Source organism: Anas acuta, chromosome 11 (assembly GCF_963932015.1).
Source record: "Anas acuta chromosome 11, bAnaAcu1.1, whole genome shotgun sequence".
Taxonomy (NCBI): domain Eukaryota; kingdom Metazoa; phylum Chordata; class Aves; order Anseriformes; family Anatidae; genus Anas; species Anas acuta.
In genome coordinates, this window is record NC_088989.1 from 14,532,454 (window position 1) to 14,557,066 (window position 24,613).

Sequence of the window (24,613 nt, forward strand, 5' to 3'; positions counted from 1 at the left end):
TCTGTGGCCAGCAGGAGCCCCCAGCTCTCTGATTTGTTATTTCAACAGATCCTGAAAATAGGATTCTAGATCCTATGGACTCTAGAGTTTACCGTAAGTATTTGGAATTGCCGAACAAGACTCAGTCACAGGGATTTCCAGTGTGACGTGCAGCTGGGATAACCTTTGCTGGCTCTTTCTTAGCTGCTGTTTTGTTCAGCCAAAATGGAGCAGTAGTAAACAAACCAAACTGACCTGCAAGATGATTTGAAGTTCAGCTGCACCATTTAATAGACCTAAGAATTAATTTGAAACCCACGGTGATCTCTGGTTTCTTGAGGCATAGGCGAGATCCCAGGAGTTCCTTCTGAATCATTTAATAGTGCAGTCGATGTGTGTCCTTTACACTTTATTTTTTTCCTTGGAAGGCTGGTTCTAGATTTGATTTCAGATGTTTATTAGATACGATTTGAAGTCCTAAAGCAAATCACTTTCTGCTAAACTCTGAAGTAATTTGAAATGTGGTTTTGATAGTGGCTTTGATAGTTACTGTTGTTCCTTGTCAGCTCTAGTAGAGTGCTCCTTCAAGCAAGAGAGAACTCCTTGTGGGGCCACCCCCATAAGAATGAAAGTGTTTTGGGTTGTTAGGTTGTTGTTGTGTTTTGTTTTGTTTTTCCTTCAAATTCTATGAGGTGTTAAGAATAAAAAAAGTAAATTAGCTTATTCCTTTTATTCCCCTGGTTTTATTCAAATACAGTGTTTCTATGCAGAATGAACTGAAGGATGGGAAAAAGGAAATCTGTTTTTAATTTAAAGACATAAAATGAATATTGGAGTTTATGCAGAGGATGCACACACACAGTTCATGGAAATATAAGTTGAAGCTTAAATTTAAGGTCAGAAACAGAATGTTAAGACTCCCATAAAACTATTTAAATTTTACACTATGTAGGTACAGAAGTGGGTAAATGATTAATCTCAGTGATGTGGCTTTTCAACATAAATGAATACCTATCAATTGTGTAAAATTACATGGAACTTCTGGAAATTGGACCCTTGCTCCTTGTTTTCTTTACATTTTTCCTTTCAGGTACCTTATCAACTTCTTGTTAGATGCCACATTAGGGATGCTGTTAATCTACGCTGGTATACGTGCAGTCAGCAGCATTGTGGAATGGCAGCAGTGGGAGTCCCTTCGCTTTGGTGAATATGGTAAATATTTCTATTGTTGCACTAAAATACTTTCCAAGACAGAATTTTGGCATATTTCAGCTAACAGTTCACTGACCTTTAAGTCATTACACAGTTGTTATAATGGCTACTGTAGAATTCCACTCGTCAGTAGCACTCTGTATCTTGGCATGCAAATTCTGTGTTGCAAAGTTTACCAAGTCTTTAAGCATTTAGTGAGGCTTGGAACAACTGCTTGGTTTTGTTGTTGTTAGGAGTGATTGAACAAATTACGGTACTGGCTAATCTCGGGTTAAAAAACAACAGGATAAATGTACTCTGAAACACTTTAAATAATGATAGCTGGAACATCATTTCCTATTAAAGCTTTCACTGCACCGCATGCCGTTGTCTGAAGATACGGGTTGAGCATTCTGCCAGCCCTCTTTAAAGTAAACAAGCACATATCTTTGCGAAGAGAATGTGCTTGTCCTCAAGTAGGGATCACTTGAACTCCTGCGCATGGGGCTTGTATCTGATGAAAAATGCACAAGTCTTTCTTACAGGCTAAGAAATACAGAAGTGAAATTAGTTTCATCTGAAGTTGTGGGTTTTGTTTTCTGTTAGCCACTGCAGTCTGCTGACCTGCAGAAACTGTGGATTTGCAGATGCAAAAAAGCTTGATATATTACGTACACAGCATTCAATTCTGTTCAACCTAATATTTGCAGATATAAATACTAAATGTATAAATACTAAAAATTGCACTTAAAGCTCCTTGAACTGAGAATGCGGGGAGGGAGGGGTTGTCTTACAAGAGAGCTATGGCTCTTAACCAGAGAAAAAAACACACTGTAGTTTAAAAATAATAACAATAATGTTTGCCTAACAAAGTAAAAGCTTTTGTAGCAGTTTGATAATTAATCATTTTTTGATTTTGTATAAGAAGGACAAAAACAAAAAAACAAAAAACCAGCCAAACAAACAAACACCCCAAGTGGCTAACAGAATTAAGAATTAATAAAGGCCTTGTTAAAATCAAGTACTTTAAATGGTTGGGAAATTTGCAATTAAATCAAATAGCATTAATTGCTGTTTGTTTTTAATGTCAGAGGTTTAAAATATATATGCCAGGCATTTATCTATTGGGAGAAATAGCTTCCTCTACCATTAGTACATTTTTAAAAGTTAAATTAATGTCGAATAAATGTATATCTTAGGCTACAGTTTATGGCCATTAAAGCTGTTTAAATCAATGCTGCCACAACACTGTTTATCTTCTTTTTTTCCCACGTACCACTGTCCAAATGTTTTCACTCTTTTCCTTGGACTGGTGCTCATCTCACTCTTTAGGGAACTGATGCAGTGAGCTAAACTGTCAGAAAATTTGCCATATGTAGAAAAGTAAATAGTTTCTCCAGATCAGTCCCTAGACTTGGGTTTCTAAGGGGTTAGGTAAGCACCAATGCTCAGGGAAGGTTAAAGGGCCGAGACATTGCTGAACTTACCTTCTGACAGCTTTGAGACCTGCTGCTCAAAATCCCCTTTTATGATGGTTGACTTGGCTTGAAAGTATTTGAAATGTTTTCATAGCTTTTACCCCATGTAAAATCAGCTTTCTGCTCAGAGCAAAATTTATTCTGTATCTGTTACCATTACAGGCAAGTAGTCATAATCATGTTATATATTAGAGGTTTTTTTTTGTTTTGGTTTGGTTTGGTTTTTTCCTCTCATAGCATTGTTTTTTCTTGTGAGAGCTCCCTTCTCCCATTTTAATTTCCTTTCACAAATAAGTAGTCTCAATGGATGGGAGGGTGTTGGGACTCCCCTGCAATTGTTTCCATCTCTTACTGACTTCTAAATGAACCCATTTTTATTTTAGCTAGGCATCTGTTGCTGCATTAGCTAAGCTTTTAAGATCCACAGCTGAATTTGTTACTTATGTCCAGGTGGGCTGGGACTGATCCTTCACTTTCATTTTGGAGAATCATTCATTGGAATTCATTAGGAGATCTAAAATCTGTAAAAGTCATGTATAAAATTCTCTAGCTCCTCTTTAACTAGTTGTTCTTTCCATTGTCAGATCATTCTGTTAGTGACTTTCTTCTTCGTATCTTCATTAATGTGCTGCCTCTGAACTTAGTGTGTTGTTTTTTTAAAACAAACTATCAAAAGCACTAATAAAAAGTGTCTTGTAAATCTGTTTTAATTAGTTACGTGGGAAAAGCTTCCAGCATGAAGAGAACTAGGTACCAGATGGGCAGTTACTGCTGATGGCTGTGCAGTGAGGTTAGATCCCATGCAAGAAATGGGGAACTGTCTAAAAAGGGCAAGTCACACTGGGTTGTTTGCTGCCCTCTTCTGTTAAGCACCACTGTTGTTTCTGAAATTAAAGCCCACTTACTGCCATTTTATCTGAAATTTTTCACCTTGGCTACGGGAAAGCTCATCTTATGTTTTGTAAGATCCTTAAAAATAAATAAATGAAGTGGGGTAAAAGGAGAGGACTAAACTGCAGTTCTGTGGGGTCTCAAGGGCGTTTAGATTCATATTTGGAGGTAAACATGGATGTATAGCACACGAGTGGCGCGGTGGCTGCTCACTAGAATGTGTTGGAGGCCTGTGCCATTTTATCTGAAGTACTAAAGGAAGGCCTTTGCTTGAAGATCGGTATTTTTTTTGTTTGTTTGCAAGTGTGGAAAAACAAAGCCCACAAAACAGCAAGTCTCTTCTTTTGATTGAGTGATGTTTGTGTTTCTAGAGCCTAAATAATCATTTGTCTCAAGTTAATTCTCACTGTGAGCTCATTTCCCATCTTAGCTCTATTACTTGATCCCTGGTGATTCATTACTTGAGAAGCTGTCATAAAAATAGCAGTTGTCCTGCTGGTTTTAAAAGGCTCTCTTTATATGGAGGATGGTTTTTAAGTGTAAATGCCTCAAGGAAAGAATGGATACCAAAATATCAACATAGTCGCTGCTAGTACAGCAAAACAGCACTGCATGCTGGTTTACAAACAACTAGCATGATGCTCCCTTGAGGGCGTTCTCGTGTCAGGATTTTTAAACTTATTAGATTTGTCTTCACATTTCCAGTTTTATATTATCAGATTGATTATATCAGCAGCTGAAAGTGCAGAAGCAGTTTATATAGCAGAGTATGTAAATAGGAGAAAAGCAGTTGTGATCTGTACCAAAAAAAATGTTCCCTGCATTCCTCTTCCCTTCTTGTGGTAGCTACTTTAGCTGCTGTGAGATATTGACAAGTAAATCGAGCTGTGCTTTTCAGATGGCCGAGCTTGGGAGTTGCATTTGATGAATCTTTTCTCTCTAGCTCTTTGCTTGTGATTTGCAGAACAACTCATTTACCTATAGCCTACCTGTAGGGTAGATAGGCACTTGCTATAAAAGCTTTAAAAATTGGTCTTGGAGAAGTTTTGTGAGTTGACATTTTTGTAAGAAAGTTCCTCAGGATTTGAACAGAAACAAACTACAGGATAGAGGAATCACAGGTATTTTGTTTAAGTGCTGTCTATAACCACAGTTCTATGAAGTAGCTGATGTGAACTAGGATGCCCTCATATAAGACTAGTTACCATTGCCCAACATTTAAAAAGAAATAAATGTTGCTACCATTGTCACTGTAGCAAACAAAGGCTTCAGAATTTTTCAGTTTCTGTCTTAATGTGGATTGGTTTTGTGTGTTGTTGTTGTTGTTGTTTTTTTTTTTTTGTTTTTGTAGCAAAATTTCTTTTGATTTGCAGGATGTTCTAAGTGCACAGATTATACATGGAAGGCATAAAATCAGAATTCAGAAGACTGTCCCAGACTTTGGAAATGAAATTAGGACTTAATGGCTTCAACATTAGCTTTAAAGTTCTGATTTGAGTTTATGCACTGAATCTTTGATTGTACGAATGTCCCAGATATTCTTGGGAACACAGCTTGGATGTGACAGTGCTATTAACATTTTTCACTCCAATTGCATAATTTATAAAACTGTTTAAAAAACTTGGTTTGAAAGTGTCTCCAGAGATCTCATTTTTTCCATATTTGCTACTTACTGAAGAAAACTAGAGAATGCAAATAAAAATGCGGAGTATACAATTTCATTATCAAATGTAACTCAGGCCTTGCAGCCCCAGAAGAATCACAGTTGCTTACTTAAGAATTACTGATGTTTCTGCCTTCAAATCTTATATACATATATATATATTTTTTTTTCCACAAAAGAAGCCTTAAACTGCAGTGCGTAACTATAAAACTTGATTATTTAACTGTTTTTCTTTTGGACTACTGAGTGTTGATCCATTAGCTCTTACTCTAAAACTTATTTGGAAAATGTCCTTTGTCTTGGACTCCAATCTGATTTATCGTTTTTTCTTTCTAGCATTTAAGCAGCAAACAGTAAGTCTCAAGACTATTACCAAGTATTAGTACTGAAAGGCTTTCAGAAATCTTCCAGAAAAGGAAGCAGCAACTATCCATTATGCATTACAAATACATAAAGGCATCTGAATTTCCATTGCACATTGTTCATCCCCAGCCTGAAGAGTTCTAAGCTGCGTTTGAAGATGGTGCAGAAGGCTGCTGAGAAGTCTAAAGAGCTAACAGCCCCTGCCAAAGCTTCCTTTTCATTTCCAGTGAAGTGCTGCTTTAAGCTCCCCTGCAAAGCTGCTAGGCATACCGTTCCTCTCTTTTCCTTTTTTTTCTCTCTCCTTGCTTTCATGGAATCTAATAGTTTACAGAGCTTTCCTGTTCCAGTATTTGTCTAAGATGGTCTTCGTTCTGTTGGCAGAGAGCAATGCACTCAGGTTTTAACTCTGCCATGTTCTAATGGGGTGCAGCAGAGCTTCAAACCCTTTCAGACTGAAATGAAAATGTGATCTTAGTTAACTTCTTGTTTAATTAATTTTTTTTCATATCGGTGCTTTCACCTGTTGCTGCAATTAAGATCGGTTAGTTACAGCAGCCAACTTTGTAGAGATGAAAGATATGCTTAAGGTAGTCTAGGGAGAATGGCAGAAATCCTCATGTTTCTGTTTAAAGTAGTAGTGAAGGGAAAGATGCTTCTCCTCAGCCATGCTTGTTTTAAGTTTTACCCTTCTAGGAAACTCAGTGCTTTGTGATAGAGGAGAAAAAAGAACCGTTTTGTGAGAAATAAAGGTAACGCAGCTATATCTAGCTCACCATCAGATTAGGTAAAATAGCACATAAGCAGGCACCACTGACTCGGACAAAGTCTGTGTATTCTCAGTTTCTGATACTTTCTGAAAATTGAGGTGAGGCTGAGGGAGGGCAAGGAACAGCACTAAGGAAATAGTGGAAGGCACTGAGGGGATATAGGTGCCCTTCCTCTAATACTGCTTTTCTGAAATGTTTGCTGTGAAGTAAAACGAAGCATACGCATCTCTTGAACCTTTCTTCCTTATTGCAGGTGACCCACTGCAGTGCTGTGCCTGGGTGGGGCAGTGTGCTCTGTACATCATGATTATGATGTTCGAGAAAACCATCATCATTATAGTGCTTCTGATACCTCAGTGGAAGGAGGTTTGTGTTTTTTTACACCATCTTACAAATGAATTTCAGGTGGAAGCCATAAAACATAGATTTCTAATGTTCCAGTGTTTAATTGGTTGACCTGTCCATCAAAACAGATTACAGTCAATGCCATTTAATTCTGGGGACAGTATGTTCCTGTACCTTGATTAGGGTACAGTTAAATAGGCTTTCTGTCATTCATTGCCAGGAAAAAAATATTTATTTATTTATTTATTTTATGTTTATATAAATATATACTACAATGTATAAAATTTAATTCTATCTACTTGCCTGGGTAGATAGTGTAGATACTCTTGAAGATAGTGTTTTTTCCTTTTCTCATTTTCTTAACCCTTTTTCAAAGCTGTTCTGTTTTGCTTTCTGCAGTATTTTAGATTTCCTTTGCACGGTTTTGTTCATAAACCTAATTTGTAGGCTTTTAGTAATTTGCAGTGGATTAGTGAAGCCAATTGCTGATGACTGGATAAATATTTATTTTAGCGTCAGTGTAACTTAATACTCAGAAGTGATGGGGTGTGGTGCTGTAGCGCATTAAAACCAATTAGTTCCTATTATATTGCCTGGACTAATTTGGGAACTCTGAATCTTCTCCTTACTGTGTATTTTGTAAAGCTCTGGTCTGTTTGAATTTTCTTAAGATAAAACTTAAAAACATGTTCCTTGAGAGCATACAGCTCTAAAATGGCCAAGATGGTTTGAATGCATCTCTTCAGACTTCTATAAACAAAAACAACAGAGTTAAGTTTCTTGCCAGCCCCGCTTACTTATCTGTTGTGATTTATAAGCTGTCCTAAATATTTTCCTTTTTACACAAAGCTGTCCTTTTTAGGTTCACGTAAATTATTTCTATAGCGTTAGCTAGTACAAAAATAATTGCATTTACTAATCAAGTTGTGAGCACGTGCTGCCATGATCTGAATTTAATCCTTTTCTTTTCACAGGTAGCTTTATTGAATCCTATAGAGAACCCCCAGTTGGAGTTGGCTATCGTCATGTTGATAGTTCCCTTCTTTGTTAATGTTAGTACGACTTGCATGCTTCTGTGAGACGTTTACTTGTAATTTTCTCCCATGTAATAGTTAAATAACATTAATTCTTAAATGTTTATCCTTAAACATATAGCACAATGTACCTTGATGTTTAAGTTATTTTAATTTTTAAAAAAGGAAGGGTGTTAAAGAATGGAGAAAATGCCTAGATATGTAGATTATTCTTAGCTGAAACCTATACTGAGCTAAGTAACCAGGCTGAGAAGAGGTGTAGAAATGCTTCATTGACCCTTTTGGGCTGATGACTTTGGTAGATTGAATGTACTACTGAAATACTGACATAGAGATTATGAAATGACGATGAAATTTGCTTTGGGAAACAGTTGGGCTAAGGATGGCTGTACTGTGAAGTATCCTGTGTCTGATGACAGCTGATAGCGGCTGGCCTATGCAGGAGTGGAGGGAAAGGGAAATGTGTAATTAGCCTTCATAAAGAATACCTTTCCAGCAATCTGGGATTTAGGAACAAGAGTCAGAGATGGTATCTTTGCATGTAATACATGCTGGCAGCTTTTGCTTTCACTAATTTGTTCAAGCATGGATTTTATCTTTGCAAACTGAAAGTTTGTTGCAATAAGATGTCTGCCTAAGCCATTCACATTTCTACACAGAGTTAATGTATGATCACTCTGAACAGCAACTGTTTTCCTTATTCTCTCCTCTTCTGCAAAAGAATAAAGTGGAAGTGTTCTAGAGCATTCATGCAGTGTATAATAAGCCATGGGACTGTATGCCAAAAAAAACTTTACCTTTTTGGCCAATTCAGAACTATTTTTAAGCTTTCCTAATTCTGTCCAAATGCTGACTGAACAAACATATGCTGATCTGAGGAAAACTGAACTGTCACTTTCCTCTTTCTTTTTACCAGGCATTAATGTTCTGGGTAGTAGATAATTTTCTTATGAAGAAAGGGAAGACAAAAGCTAAACTCGAAGAAAAGGAAGCAGGACAAGATTCAAGAAATGGAAGTAAAGTCCGATATAGGAGAGCAGCATCACATGAAGAGTCAGAGTCTGAAGTATGTAGAGTTCATTACTGCAATTAATGCAATATCAATCCAGCTCATCCCTCATGCTACTGTAACATTTTCAACTCGGTTTTGATATTCTTTGCATGTACCTCTAACAGTGGTTCCTAGTGTTTGCAAATGAAAACCAGTTAAGAAAAGTTATTGTTGCACCACTCACCAGTTAGTTATTTTCTTTTCAAATGAGCAGGAAGACGTAATACATGTAAATGTCACAGGTGAACTGTGTTACAACTACTTCTACAGATCCCACGCAGAGTACAAAGCTAACAGACCATTCTGATTTGAAGACAGGTTAATGGCTTAAAGTAAGAGGAAGCTGGAGGAGGCAATTGGCCTGATTTTTGTAGAAGTACTTGTCTTTGGTCTTGCAAATAACTTTTTAAAAGTGCCCACTTAATATTATTTAGTATAGCTTGCCTGGATGGGCAGTATCTGTGAAGGTAAGTTTTTTGCTTTAGTCAGTTGATGCATTTAGTCAGTTTTCTGCATTCTAGGCAGTGCTGCCTGTATGTTTTGTTTTTTAATAAAATGACTATCATATTGCAAATGCTGGTGAGGAGCTTATGTATTCCTTTTCACTTTAACAGCAAGCTGCCCCCACTGTTCTGGAGGTGCTGGAATCAAATCTTTAGGTTAAGAGTCTGTGATTGTAGTAGAGATTAATTTGCATGCATCCTTCTTTGAGGTTCTTACTTGAGGTTCCAGTAGAGTGCATGACATAATGCAGTTTTTTGATAGTACTGGCAGTAAATCCCATTTATGTTCTGTAAGCTCTTCCTAGAGCAAATACTAAAGTCCTTTGCAAGCATAAAAAATTGTAAGTTAAAAGTAGAACGAGGAAAGACCATGACTTTTATCCATGTTACTCAGAAACTGTAATTTGTTTTTAGATCCTCATTTCAGCAGATGATGAGATGGAGGAATCAGACGCTGAAGAGGACCTGCGTAGACTGACCAACCTAAAGTCCATTAAGAAAAAGAAGCATCGTTTTGGTCTGCCTGTATGACACATTCCCTGACCTGTGTATTTGCAGGTTTCATGGCAAGAACTCCTCAGTCAGTGGGTTTTAATGTTGCAATTGCATCTCCCTTTTCATACAAACTGACTTAAAAGCAAGGTCTACCAACATAATGCAAGCATTTGGAAGACTTGCAGTTCAGTTGCACTACAGACACACTGACCAATTATGCAAGAATGTCTTTTCATCATATGTGAAAACAGCGTTGTTAAGGACTAGCCACTAAGGTGATTTGTATCTGACATTTCAGAGAAGATCATAGAAAACAGATACAGCGATCTTTCATTTATGGTTAGTGAATGATACAGTGTAAGATGTTCTCAAAAAGGCATCTGAATCAACTAAGTTAGTGTGTTTTATTACTAAAACTGGCTTTTGCAGCATAATTCCTAGAGCAGAATAGTTTATGGTTACAAGCTGTAACTTAATGTTATTTTTTTAAGTACAAATGTTTACTTGCTACCAGGTACCTATGGAACTAATAGGTGGAACAAAGATTTTTTCCAAGTCTCCTCAAATCTATTTGACTATTTTATATTTAAGTTATATTTTCATACAGTTGTATTTAAAGATTCTCTTTGTCAGAGAAAAGGGTGCAGTTCCCTTTTTTGTGCAGAAAAGGTCATAAGATTTGTAGTGAAAATCATTTTATCCTTGCGTCCTGGTTTAAGACAAAGAGGTTGCAAAGGGAAAGGCTCTCTGTCACTGCTGAAGTCACCAAATATCACTAAAAATGCAGTCCTAAGTGTGCTTTTGACCACATAATTTGAAAGTACCTTTTTTAATAGGAGGTGTTGTTTGCATATTTGACAAATGTGCACTTTAGTGTATAACAAAAATCTGTTGTGATAGGTTACTTATTTGTGAAATGAATATATCTATGGATGACTTTAATTATTTTTGTTTCTCTAAGTCTGTTATGTGTACCTCTCATATAATGCAAGAGAGATGGAATGTTTCTTTCACTTTTCCTTGTATAGGGCCTGCCATCCAGGACCTTGATCTGATTGGAGGAGCTGTGCTACAGTATTGTGAATAATTCTGTCCCATACTTGATATTGTTGAAAACGCAATCTATTTAATGTGCTTAAAAATGGGTTTCTTCTGTTTAATTTCCTTTAAGTCTGCTTATTCTTTAGTGTTTTTTTTTTTTTAAAGAGAGGTATAATAGTCACTACAGAATTTCTGCAGTTTTCAGTGTCTGTCTTCTAATAATTGCCAACATGTGCTGCTCTAAAACCCTGCAGACATGTTTTCAGTTACTTTTGCTTTGCAAATTTTCTAAATGATTGTTTCTGACGGCTTTCCTTACGTAGCTAAACCTTGTGCAGGACAAGGCAGTGTGTCGAAGAGGTGACAACAGAAACAAATTGCAGATCTGTTGTACAATCTAGACATCAGAAATGTCCAAGCCTTAAACCAAACAGTTTCATCAGAAAACTGCTCAGAACTTTTTAAGATTTTTTACATTTTTATAGATTTACTAGGTCTTAATGTGATTTATTATCCAGGCCACTTAAATGGGGTTCTTGGGCCTTAGTAAATACTGAACTGTGCGCTCCCTTACTTCCTTTCACTATTCCAGCATTCCTTTTCACTGCTTGGCTGCTGAGGTGAACACAATGTTCTGAGACTTCAGGTACACCTCGGTGGATCCAGCTGACTAAAAGGGACATTTTACCAAACCTAACGTTTGCAAGTTTAGTTGAGCCACTGACCTCTGTTACTGTGCACTGAAATGTAATAACTGCAATAAGTTTAAATACTAGTGTTTCTTTTAGACTAAATTTAGAAACTAATGACAATGGAAGCTTAATCAAGGTATTCTGAAGTGGGGGGTAGGGGGCTGGGGAAATGTCCCTAATCGGTGTTGCCTCTGTTTTCGTTTTGTTTTGTGTTTGTTTTTTTTTTTTCCATTGATTGTGTGACTGGCATCTTCTCATGATTGTTGACTGTTGGGCAGGCTCATATCTCCAAAAGCACAGTATTTAAAGGAATTCATTTTCATCAACAGGATGGTCTCATACAGCTCACTGTTCCAAAGGGATTTAAGAGCTAGAGCTGGCTCTTGTTGCAAATGTCAGTGTTTATTTTTTAGCATAGGATTTGTTCTATTTCAGATAGTGAAATAAAAGTATTTAACATGTGCTACATACCACTGCACAGTCATTGCTATCCTCGTCAACTGAGCAGCGCACACAAATTTAACTGTACAAGCTTTCATTTTATCTTCCTTTTCCCTCCTCTTCTATAATTACTTAAATTATTGAAATGATTTCTATTTCTAGTCTCATGTTTAGTCTGTGAAATGTCAGTATAAAATTATGGCCTTAATCATGTAAAGTATTTGTTTTGAGCAGACCTCAAACTTACTGACCAAGTACAAAACAGTATAAAGCACTATGGAGCAGTTTCTTGAAGGTGGTTGTAGCAAAGGTATACAAATACCTATTATTTTTTTTTCTGTCTTAAGTGCTTAAATGTCACTTGGTTTGAGATTTTGGTATGCCTAGCAAGATGACATAGTAAAGCACTATGAGCCAAAGAGACAGAAGTCAAATATTTTAAATACCACAGTAGTAAAAGGAGTATATCTTCAGAGGGAAAAAACAGTTCCAACTTTCTCTAGTAAAGTATACAAAATTTATTCCCAGCCTTAGCCAAATAACAAAACTGATCTTTTTCATTTTCTGTTATCATATGGAAGATAAATGGAAAATGTAAAATTGGCAATTTCCCTCTTTGTAAGATAAAAATTGGAATTCTCGCAGTAGGTACAAGATTACGTGCTCTTGTCTGAAGAGCTTGTGTGTGTGAGAGAAGGAAATATGTGCCTAGTGCTTCACTATGTCTTACTGCTCATTGAAATATAGTGGCACTGCAGGCTGAAATAAATTTTTCATCAAGAGTTGATCCGGTAATAATAACATTGTGGCACAACATTTGCATTTATGCTCGGATTGGTGCTCTGAGTTAATGCCTGGTAAAGGGACTGTAGGACAACTCATAGCAAAGGTTTACTTCAGGCTGTGCTTAAAAAATGTGATTGTTTAATGAAAATAAGCTATGTAGTATACGCCAAAGTAAGAGAAAGGGATTGTAACTTACCGAAGACATACAGAAGCATTGGTGCAAACGAAGTTTACCACGAATGGTCAACCTAAATGTATTAACTGTTTCTGGTATCTGACCTGTGACACATTCGCATAAATTTAAAACACTGGTGTCGTCTAATCCGTGGTTTTCAAGTTCTGGCTTTGATATGTTCAGGTCCCCTTGTCTTACTTTAAGTAGGTAAATGCTGTATATTAATGTTGCTAACTAAAATGTACTATAGCTTTTCTTCAGGGAAAACTCAGAAATTGAGTTGCAAATTAGAGCAATGCAAAGTGATCCCCTCCAACAGATTCCAGCTGCGCCTGGGGAGGGAGGAGCGGGCTCGCAGCTCTGCTGAGAGCTGAGCATCACAAGGAATTTCTGCCACTGTGCTTGACTAACCCGTGTTTGCAACTTTGCTGTGCTTTTTGCAGGAGAAACCAGTAATGAAAGAGCCACATCAAGTCAGAGTAGATCTACAGCATAGGCGTGCAAACTTTTTTTATGTATTTAAAGTTTCCAGTTCAATTACTGAAAATGACTACTATGGTTTTACAAAGTAAAACTGCAGTATCTTTAAAAAAGGGACTCTTTTGTAGGTGTTTCTGTCTTTGCGTGGGTATCTGTCTCAAACTGAATGTTGGGTTCGTTTGTAAGTAAATTCAGAGTAGAGCCTGTGTGAGCAAAACCAACGAGCTGTATTCTGCTGCCCTCTGTTTGGACCATATTGTTTAATCAGTAGTGTTACCGTAAACTTCTAAGGGTATCTGATGTAATTACATTGTATAATGGTTTACAATAAAGTTTGACTTATTACAGATTTGTACACTTGTTTTATGCTCCTTCTGTTTAAAAGTGAGCGTGTTTGAATGTTTATAATGTGCTGTTGCAGGCATCTGGTTTTGCTAGCAGAGTTTAACCTTGGGACTGCAGATTCAATTTTTTGCACTCCCATGTCAGTATTAATTTCCGTATATTCTTGTCCTTTAGTAATTAAGTCCTGTTTCTTAGGAAGGACTGTTATTCTTAGAAAGCAAGTTTTGTTTACAACTGTAAGAACGATTGCAAGCTCAGATCTGTTCCCTGAGGAGTGTTTTTGCCCTCGATGTGTGCATACACATGGAGAATAACCATCTGTATTTGCAGTAAGAAACCCTAGATGTGCACCCTGAGAACTGCTGAGGTTGCAGAACATAGACCCGAAGCCCTCTGGAATGTAGGACTTTGTTAAGATGCTGTACCATACAGCTGATAATCAGCCTGCTTTCTGCTTTTGAAGCAAAGCCAGACCTTTTGGTCATTGGCCACAAATGTGTGTGAACTTGAAAATGTCTGAATTAACCTCCAGTATCCTGCCCCTTGGCAGGGTCTTAGCGTAATGCAATAACTTGTTACCCTGTCTTATCATCTCTCCCCCTTCTGATGTGTTTGCAGCAGGTAGTAGAAATGAAGGAAGGTGCCTGAGGGTCCTGTTGAGAAGCTGGTGAAGGGCTGCGTGTCACAGCACTCACGTAGTCTCTCCTTGTGAGACAGACGGGCTGTGTGGGGCTGTCTGGTTGTAGGACCGAGTAGCCTCTCTGTACCCCATCTCCAGAGGGCAGCATACTGGAGATGAGCAACGTCACCCTGCTGACTTCCATCACCACTACTTCACAAAGCAAAATGAGAAGGGGAGAAGTAGCGCTGTCTGAAGAAGACATGACGCCTACATGCTGTGTAGTGCAGAGTTGTCTCTGCCTACCAAAGCGTGCTGCAGCAAACACTTGCACTTCTCTGATATATCCAACAAAATGAGCATAGCCCAAGCTTGCTTCCCATCCCGCCCTGTTTTGGAGGCTATAAAGATGCTGTTTTACTCTTCAGGTGTCTTGTTTCCTAGCTGAAGTGTCTAGCATCTATTACCCAAGGTGCTGAAGGAATAGGAGGGCCATCAAGAAGGAGAAATGCCTTGCTGTGAAGCTGTGACATGAACCATAAAGGTAGGTCACGCCTTCATGCCAAAATAGAGCAGAAATCCTGTTATCAGTGGGCTTCTGCTGGTTTCACCACTTCTATCTGGGCAGAAGCAGATTGGTTTGTTTGGCTGGGCATGGCCTGCACAGTATCAATTCACAACTGCCTCGGTTATTCCTCTCTTCTGTTTGTGCGTTACCTTCGTTCCTTATCACTTACTACACACAGGCAGCCCTATCCCCATCCCCACCGCCTCCCTAAAGAGAAGTCAAAGAATAATCTTCACCCTATTGAGCTTGGCAGTCCGCTGAGTAAGCAGGTTCCTGGAGAAGTCACATCTGCTGTAAGATCCCTGTCTTGTGGAAATCGCAGTGTTCAGATGTGTACGACACCTTAGCAAAAATTCAGGATATGCTGCCTCCCTCTCCAGCTGCCTCAGCGCCAATCCCCATGGAAGAAATGTTTTCCCTAAAGCTGATGGTTTTTCTTTCCACTCTGGTAGTCTTACAAAAGGTACTGGCATTTCACAGAAACTTTTCCTCTATTTTACTAAGCTGTGGGTTTAAAGTAGAAATTCAACATTAGGAATGTTTAAGTACATAGCATCCGAAATGCTGCTTAACCTACAAATAATTACTCCACAGTCACATAAAAGAAGGCATCATCTCGGGCCTGGAGAGAGTTCATTTACAGGTAAGATGAACCCACAGATCTGGGGGATAGTTCACAACTGACAGATCGTGGTCTTGACTGTAGTTTGCCAATGCTGTGACATTGATGCAATGTTTTCATAATGAAAAAAATGCCAGTTTTATTTACTTCCCATGTCTCTCTCTGTAGCCTAAACAAATCACAGGCAGAGCCTGAGAAAAGTCTGGGGAAGATTTTTGTCGCTACAGCAGTCGCCGTTCCTGATAAAAGATGTCAGGAGTTATGCCAAGTCCACCTTTCCCATGCTAAAGTATCTGGCTGGAGTCTTGGTGCTTTCTAAGTGTCAAGCATAGTCACAGAAGCTTATTATTATTATTATTATTATTGCTAGTAGTAGTAGTATTAGCATTAGGCATGATGCAAAGAATTAACGTTATGTATATAAAAGGGGGGAAACAGCTCCCCACCAAACCCTCTCCTGGTAATAAAAATTACAACCCATGCATAAGACTTTCTTTTTCTATTTAATTAAAAATTAGCTTGGGAACAAATCTTAAAAGTTTTGGAGAAGGTTTTATTACTGTCAGCACATACAGCGGGGAAAACTGAATTTATTCGTGTGTGAATAATCCACTGCTATATGTACGACAGATGAACTGGTTAAACTTACTAATCCTGCTGTAAACAGAAAGTGATTTTACTCTCTGAAGTGTGTAAGAGCCAGCTGGCATCAGAGTGAGCTCAGGAATAGGATTGTGAGGGTAAAACCATATCCTATCTCATAAACTCCAAAACACAACACTGGTTCCTGTGCAAAAGAGAATTAGGGCACAGCAGTGTAATGCTTTTGATGTTAGGTTTATATAAACTTTACAGAAAGCGTATTTTCTTATGCTGGGAATGAGCAAACAAGACTTTTTTTCTTTTTTTTTTTTTCCTATCAAGAGAATTCAGAGTCGATTTTGTGTCTGTAACAAACTTTCGCCTTTTAAAGTTATAAGTAGAGCCCCAGCGGACTCCCCTGGAAGTTGTTTTTGCTGTGGATTGGGCTTCCCTGCAGTCTCGCTGCCACAGCTGTCTGCTCTCGTCACTCCTGAACTTCATCTGTCCCCAGGCACACAGCGCGGCAAATCCTGCCAGCCCTAGTCATCGCTAAGAATAAACTTTTCAACAACAGCCTGTGTCAACCTGAATCATCCTGGGATCTGGTTTGGGAAAGTGACCCAGCTAATGACCTCACGTTAGATGCTCTATATAAGCTGAGAGGAAAAAAACAGGCACACGCACAGTGCGCAGGCTGGATTTAATCAAAGCCGGGAAACTACCTTGGAAAGGATTTCGGGCTAGTGAGCGCTGCAGTTATGTCACAGGTATGGGGGCATTGTGCTGGGCTGGCTCTCATCCAAGCAGGTTACCTGACAAATCTGTACTTGTTTTAGATGGTTTGCTTGAAATATCTTTTTAGCAAGTTATTCTTGTTAAGCAGTGAATTATCTCATCTGCTTGGATTGTTCGATTATGTTGAAATATTTAAAACCACTTTATAGTTTAACAACTAAGGTTTTAAGAGCAATTATTATATGGAGAAGGAAAGCAGCTGCTCTCTACATGGTTAATTCAGTTTTTATTTTTATTTATTTATTTATTACCCTAAGTACTTTTATTTCTGTAGGAAGGGAAAAAGCATTTCCACTGCTCCGTTTGGGGCTGTTTTCCTGAAAGTTTTCTGCTTTTCCAACACATTGTCTCAGCCAATTATTTGAAATTTTGATAGTAGTTTGAAAGGATGTGTCTAGATTGAATGTGCTGCTATGTAAAACAAAGTTTGATTTATTAACGTGCAAGAAAAGAAAGTGTGACTGAAAACTGTAGCTGTTGTACACCACTTGAGATGGAAATGTTGCACTACACATTTTTGCGTTCATCTTTTAGTTCAATCAGTTTTTATTTACTGTGTTCCCCAATATTTCATGTTTCAAAGTGATCTTAAAATTAGCTCAGAAATGTTGATTTTTTCACATAAGTGCTATGTTTTCACCCAAAGCTACGTGCACCTGTCAGAGTTCCCCCCATAGCAAAGGTTTTATGTGAGATGGAGAATGTGGGAAGGGCAATGGAGCATAATCCTTCAGCCACACAGAGTAGTATGGTTCTTCTTAATTTCTTTACTCCAAAGAAAAAGAGACTTAAAAACAACATTGCATGTCTCATAAACTTGGGACAGGAGGAGATAAAGACCAGGCAGGACCGCTGTGCTGGCTGGGGATGGCTGCTGGCAAACCCTGCTTACAAACATGCTTGTGTCGGTAGTAATTAACAGTTGTGTGGCTCCAACAAGTCCCTTGTCCTGATGGAAAGAAGCCTCGCAGTTACTGTCTGTTGCCAACAACAGGCAAAGGACATCAGCAGGTTTCATATTCCTGCTAAAAAAAAAAAAAAAAAAGTTATTTTTTCCCCTTTCTGCATTGGAACCAACACATTTGTTTCCTGTGGATTATGCCAAAGACCCATCACCAGCCAGTTCGTGTTATAGATGGACAAATGAAATGCTGGCTATGGAGACATTTGGTTCACCAGCTTAACCCATCAAAAGTTGCTGTGAATTCTGAAAGAGTTTGCTCTCAGCTCCTGCTTTCTTTGGATACTTGTAGAGTGTTTTTCCCAGAGATCTCATGAGTGTTTTGTTTCCCACAACACATGTAGATGGGATTGACAGCGAGCTATTCCGAGCGTTCCTGGGGGTTTATAGCCAGCCACAACTATGCCGAAGTCTCCAGTGCAGCCTGGCATGCATGTGCTGTCCCTGCAATCCCCCCGGGACTCACTGCTCAAGCCCTTTGCAGGCCTTGGGGATTTGTTCCCCTCCACAACTGTTTTTAGCTTTACAGGCAGTGGCCCAGGAATGTACAATGAAGCTCCACCGCTGCCAAAACCCAAATCAGGAGCCCTGCGTATGTAGTGATGGGCAGAGAAGTTTCTCGCTGATAAATAAATAGATTAAAGTTGGAATGCCCACCTCTCATCTTCTTCTTAATCACATCTCCTGTTGAGGGTGGTGAATCTGATCCCCCTGCACCCCACCGTAAGGTCTTTCTGGTGGGACCTTGGCACCCAGTCCTTGAAAATAGTAAAATGAAGAGGGGAATGTTAATAGTGCTGATTGATGTAGTGTTCAACTGTGAAGTGCTGATTTAAAGGCAGGGTTGTTCTTCCATGTCTTTCTGAATTTCTTCTAGCAAACTGTAACTGGGTTAATCCTTGGACATTCTACTGTACCACCTGATGATGCATCTATTTCTGTATTGGATTTCCTGTTCCTGTCAAAACCCCCTTTGAGTGCTGAGATACTTTCATTCCCTACATTTAAATCAATATCTATGGACCAAGTCTTAAATTTATTCCAACTAGATCAAACTGGACTTCTTTAGGAAATCAGTCAGAGAGATTCTGATGTAGTAGTAGACAGTGGCTGAGCATAATTCTGCAATTAAGTAGTTTTTGTTTGTTTGTTTTAATGTTTTTGTTTGCTTGTTTGTTTTCCCTGAACATTGGATAAATTCTTTAATTATCAACCTATCTTGGTCTTTATTTGCCAAAGGGCCAGGCAGATATCTGCCCTGCCTCTTTCAAAGGCTGGGCAATCAGAAGACAAATTTAGAACCAGAATGGTGGCAACAGATTTTGGGAAAGGTAACGAAATCCTGCCCTGATGTGTGGTTTTGTAGAGATCTGGAGTAGCTGAGTGTTTATTCTCAGAGTTGCAATAGGTGGAATACAGAATTAGCAACTCCATATGTTGTAGCTGTTAGGTCCAGACCTCTTTGTTCCCTGTTTCTAAACATGAAATACTGATGAGTGGGCAATACTTTTGTTTCATAGCCAGCCCCTGTGAAAAAGAAGCGTCCTCCAGTGAAGGAAGAAGATCTCAAAGGAGCTAGAGGAAATCTTTCCAAAAACCAGGAAATTAAATCTAAAACCTACCAAGTCATGAAGCAGTGTGGTAAGTCTCTTCTCCTCGATGGAAATAGTAAGAAACCTTACAAAGTAAAGCATGGAGTTAATTGTTATCTTCAGTGAAGGAGTGCACCTCAGAAAGAGCAGCAGGCAATGCTGTCACATCCCCTGGCCTGGCTGCATAGAATCCTTGAATCCATCATCTTGTTGGCACCCCCATAGGTATCAACAGGGCTCTGCTTCAAGTGATTTATTTCCTCCCTGTCTGGACAAAGTAGGAGGGAGAGCTCTGACTTTGCCTTCTGAGCCAGAGTTCAAAACAAATCCTGGTCCCGCAGTCAGAGTGGTAACCAAAGTTGAAGACCTGGATGTTTGGGCATAGACTAGGGCCTCTAAAGCGTACAAAATTGATGTTTGAGATGAAACACGTACTGGGGGGAATAAAGGGCAGAAGGTGAGAGAGAAGAGAGTAGGTGCTTGCACTGAATGCTCCTGGTGCTTTGTTGTTTGTTTGTTTGTTTGTTTTGTTTCTTTGTTTTTTGGCTTTTTCATCAATAGTGGGAGGGTACAAAGAAAAATGATGAATTTCAACCCCTTTTCAGGGTGATATCCTGAACCTCACAGTGTGTTTTTAAGCACCTCAAGGAACTTGGGCTGGTCAATGTTGACGACCACCTACAGATGCTGGAAGCTGCCCTGTGCTTGAAATGAGAGTGCTGTGTTTTACTGTCTGGGAAGTTGATGGACTGATGAAATATTTATCAAATGCTTATATGTTTTAGCTGCAGTAACACCAATGCTAACTGATTCACTGATTGCCTCCTCTTCTGATTTTTGTTTGTTTGTTTGTTTGTTTGTTTTTTCCAAGAACAAATGGGCTCTGCAGCACCTTCCATATTCAGCCGAGATCGGACAGGAGGTGAAACAGTCTTTGAGAAACCTAAAGATGAACCAGCCAAAAGCGTCTTTGGTTGACAGCTGAGCTGAAAGTGATTGTTGAGATGATTGTTGTAATATTTTCCCAATTTTCTACCCCTTACACTAACCTCACTGTAGACCTAAATAGCTTATTTTTACCTTAAGCCATTAAAAATTGAATGGACTCATATCAAAGGGTACAACTTCTGTTTTATTTTTTATTAAGTGCATTCTTTGTGTTGAATGGTGTTTGCTATAATGGTTTAATTGAAAAAATGGTTGTTGGACACTGCTTGGCTTACTGTAGTGACCAATTTTAACTCAGACTTAGATTAATTCTGTGGGCTTTTTGCCATCACTAGCTATGATCTAAATGTCAAAAGCAATGAATAAATATTCAGATGACACCATTTTAGTGTCTGTGCAATTTCTTCACACTGCTTTTACAGAAAGGGACGTAAGGAGCTGGCTGAATGGGCATTGCAGAATCATTGAAATGAGTTCTGGCCACGGCAGCACCCCAGGGAAGCCTCCTGGTGCTGGGGTAGGTGGCAGCTCCCTCATGGCCTCCTCAGGGCAGCACTTCAATCATTCCCTGATGGTGAGAGAAGATGGCGGGCAGTGCCTCAATCATTCCCTGATGGTGAGAGAAGATGGCGGGCAGTGCCTCAATCACTTCCTCACAGTGAGAGAAGATGGTGGGCAGCGCCTCAATCGTTCCTTCATGGTGAGAGAAGATGGCGGGCAGCGCCTCAGTCGTTCCCTCATGGTGAGAAGATGGCAGGCAGTGCCTCAATCATTCCCTCATGGTGAGAGAAGATGGCGGGCAGTGCTTCAGTCATTCCTTGATGGTGAGAGAAGATGGCGGGCAGCACTTCAATCGTTCCCTCACAGTGAGAGAAGATAGCGGGCAGCACCTCAATCCTTCCCTCACAGTGAGAAGATCGCGGGTAGTGCCTCAATCGTTCCCTCATGGTGAGAGAAGATGGCGGGCAGTGCCTCAATCATTCCCTCATGGTGAGAGAAGATGGTGGACAGTGCCGCAACTGTTTCCTCACACACAGCACTGCCGGGAGAGCAAATGGCAGGCTGTTGGTCTGCCTCAGTATGGAGTGATGACTTTCTGCCCATTCCCTGCCATATTTTTTCCTCACGTCCTTAGGGTCTTGTCAGATAAAGACAAAAGTTGGGCCACAGACACATCATGTCCCAAACAACTCCTCGCTGAGTCAAAGTGTGTTTTCAACTCTATTTGTTTAAATCTTGATTTATGGCATTAAACATCAAGGCTTTTTTTTTTTTTTTTTTTTTTCCTGAGGTGTTAAATCGTAGTATTTTGGACCTGTGGTCTAAAACATGGATAATCACCTCTTTTGGTGGTGCCTATTCCCTGGCAGCGTGCCTGAGGGTGATCAGGGAGGTAAGTCCCACCTTTATTTAACAACAGTTTTAATTTTTTGCAGGCCATTTAAGAAGTGAAAGTGGTATTCAAGGTCTCTGTGTGAGTGAGCGCTGTGAAGAAAATTATCTTTGCTTTTTTTTGTGTCATGAACAGTGGATAAAATGTGCTGATGCCCACAGAACTCAAGGAGAGGCTGTGGCATGGGACACTTGTCACTGCACTGAATAGCAAATCCTTTGGTTTCAATTGATGGTTTCCTTAAGAAAAATAAAGATGCTGTTGCTGCTTTTAAGAAACACACATTTTATAAACATGTTTATAATGTGTTTTGTTTACAAATGTTATGGACAAGGTTAGTGCAAGTGTCACAGAATTAACCACTTACCTGTGTGCAGCAGCTGTGCTGTGCATTTAGTAAAAAAAAGCATTACTCTTTTCTCCTCTTCCCAGCTCCTTCACTGCCTATTCATGTTTTCCAGGGGCAAACCCAGCCAACAGTTTAAAACTCCAAAGAGTTTTGAAAGAGCCTTATTTAGCCTATTTTTCAATTTCAGGGATTATTATCTGCAGCTGAGGCACTGCTTCCTCTCTGCTGTTCACCGCTCTTCCTCAAGAGTGGCAGCACAGCCTCTTCCTCTCTGAAGGACCAAGGTTCAAGAATTAAAATACTGAAGAAAAAAGCTCTCACTCCAATATTGCCAGAACTGTCCCTGCATCAGGTTTAACTACACCTCCTTAATTAAGCTGTGAGGAAGAAGTGGCAGGAGGTTGTTTATTAATTAGAAAAGAAAATGGAGAAGGACAACTGGGGCTAAATTGTGTTCACACTTTCTTTTTATGCTGCAAGTGATTGAATATTGCAGATTTGCTTGGAAGCGGCGAAACCAGAGAGGAAGAGGAAGGGTGCTGTATTTCAGATCCATCTTTGGGTATGTCAGTGCTGATTTGAGAAGCACGCAGACCTTTGCCTTCTGCAGACACACAGCACAAATGCGACAGGGAAGCAAGACAAGTTATCTATCTGGAAAGTGGGGTTTTGCTAAGAGCTTTGCTTCCATAATGTCTTCAGGTTCAACTATTTGTGATGGTTCACAGTGTGACACTAAGTGCTCGGGTTCAGGAATCTCTTTTTCATGTTTTCTCTTGAAAGAGGGATTTCATCTAAAAAGATATGCATTGGAGGTAAATGTGTGTCCCTGGGACAAAACTGCTCCCCACTTGTGACTGCAGGGTGTGTGCTCTCCCTTATGAACTGAAGCAATCCTGTGCTGGAAGTTACTGGTGGCTGCTGCAGGACTGGAGCTGTTTGTAGGTGAGAGAAACAATCATAAAAGCTGTCTGGAGAAATGCTGTCATCTTTTTCTTCATCCCCATGTATGTAATACATCCAGCCATGGGAAATGTGGTTTATTCCTTTTTTTCCTTCATTTTCATAGAGGAATAGTGACAGGGAAGTGTCTGGCTGCCTCCAGAAAGTGAGTTTTCATGTCCTCTTGCACTCAAAAGTATCTCCTGTTGTCTTGATGGCTTCAAATCTTTCCTCCAAGGATCTGAAGTCATTTCACACCATGTTCATTCCTCAGAGTAAGGAACACCGAGCGCTGCAGAATCAGACCTGTGCCCAGCACACCACCAGTATCAGCAAGGATGGCTGCCATTAGGATTCATACAGAATCAGTAGGATGCCCGTATTGAAAACATCTCAGGATGCCTAAATCTGTGCAGCTCAAGCAGCTGTTCAACATTCATGTGTTTGTATATAGGGGCATTAGAAAAGCAATGACAGATCCACTTAATTACAGCTAAACCTTTGGCTCTTAGGCCACTAAGTATAATATTCTACACATTTTAAGGGCTTAAAGCATTACACAAGTTAAAGAAGTTAATCAAATGTAATTTTTCTCTCTAAAAATATACACATTTACATGCCTTGCTATAAATGATACTATATTTACAAGTAGCATACTTTGCCTGGAAGTAGCAAAGTGGTTGTTGTTGTTGCTTTTTTAAATTTATTTAAAGCAGGAGCCTTTTAGGACCAGGCTGTGCTCGACAGACTCTTTTATGATGAACTTGAAAATTACTGCTGAAGTAGTAAATTAATGAGCCCTCCATTAGCAGTTTCTTCCCAAAAGGTCACTGGAAGCCTACTCTCCGTGTAGGAGAGTAATGGCATCACCTACTATGAAGTTGTAAATGGAAAAAGGCTGTCAAAAAGCAATATGAAAAGGTGTTTGTTGTTGTTTTGTTGTTGTTTGTTTTTGTGTGTGTGTGTGGAAGGGTTGCAGGTCCAGTGGAGAAAGGGTTATTGGCCATCCTGAAGTTGTCAATATGCGGCAGATAGGCAGGGAAATCATGTTGGTGTGGGTAGGATCCAGCCTTCACCAGCTTGTGGCTGCAGGCAGAGTGGTCTTTCCAGAACACATGTCCCCACAGTGCCAGCCGATAGCATATTAACATATCTGTATTTAGATGTTCATAAAATCCGTACTGGAACCAAGGCCTGTGCATGCCTAAGAGTTCATCTGAGCTCCAGCGGGATGTGATTTTTCCTCTCCTGGTGTTATTTCAAGATTTCAGAATATTTTGTTGTCTTGCACAGGGCTATGAATGAATAAATAAAGCCCTCGTAAAGGATACGGTTGGCCTTCTGGGCTGCAAGCACCCACTGTTGGCTCATGTCCAGCTTCTCATCCACCACAACCCCCAAGTCCTTCTCTGCAGGGCTGCTCTCAAAGAGCTCTTCCCCCAGTCTGTCCTGTCTGGGATTGCCCCGACCCAGGTGCAGCACCCTGCACTTGGACTTGAACCTCATTAGGTTCATGCGGGCC

At 39.5% G+C, this 24,613-nt stretch overlaps 1 protein-coding gene across 2 annotated transcripts in view; it reads left to right on the top strand.

Moving 5' to 3' along the window:
• Window positions 1–20,790, top strand: part of LOC137862766 (musculoskeletal embryonic nuclear protein 1) — a 39,925-nt gene extending 19,135 nt beyond the window's left edge. Inside the window, exons 4-11 of one of the 2 annotated variants that reach the window (XM_068695115.1) lie at window positions 1,070–1,191; window positions 6,586–6,698; window positions 7,652–7,729; window positions 8,628–8,777; window positions 9,680–9,790; window positions 18,397–18,412; window positions 19,392–19,508; window positions 20,331–20,790. In XM_068695115.1, coding sequence (XP_068551216.1) covers window positions 1,070–1,191; window positions 6,586–6,698; window positions 7,652–7,729; window positions 8,628–8,777; window positions 9,680–9,790; window positions 18,397–18,412; window positions 19,392–19,508; window positions 20,331–20,437 — 814 coding nt within the window. In that variant the 3' untranslated portion in view covers window positions 20,438–20,790. Of the gene's footprint in view, window positions 1–1,069; window positions 1,192–6,585; window positions 6,699–7,651; window positions 7,730–8,627; window positions 8,778–9,679; window positions 9,791–16,643; window positions 16,879–18,396; window positions 18,413–19,387; window positions 19,509–20,330 lie in introns of those variants that run through there. The other variant, XM_068695114.1, reaches the window with a different exon arrangement.
• Window positions 20,791–24,613: the final 3,823 nt, after the last annotated feature.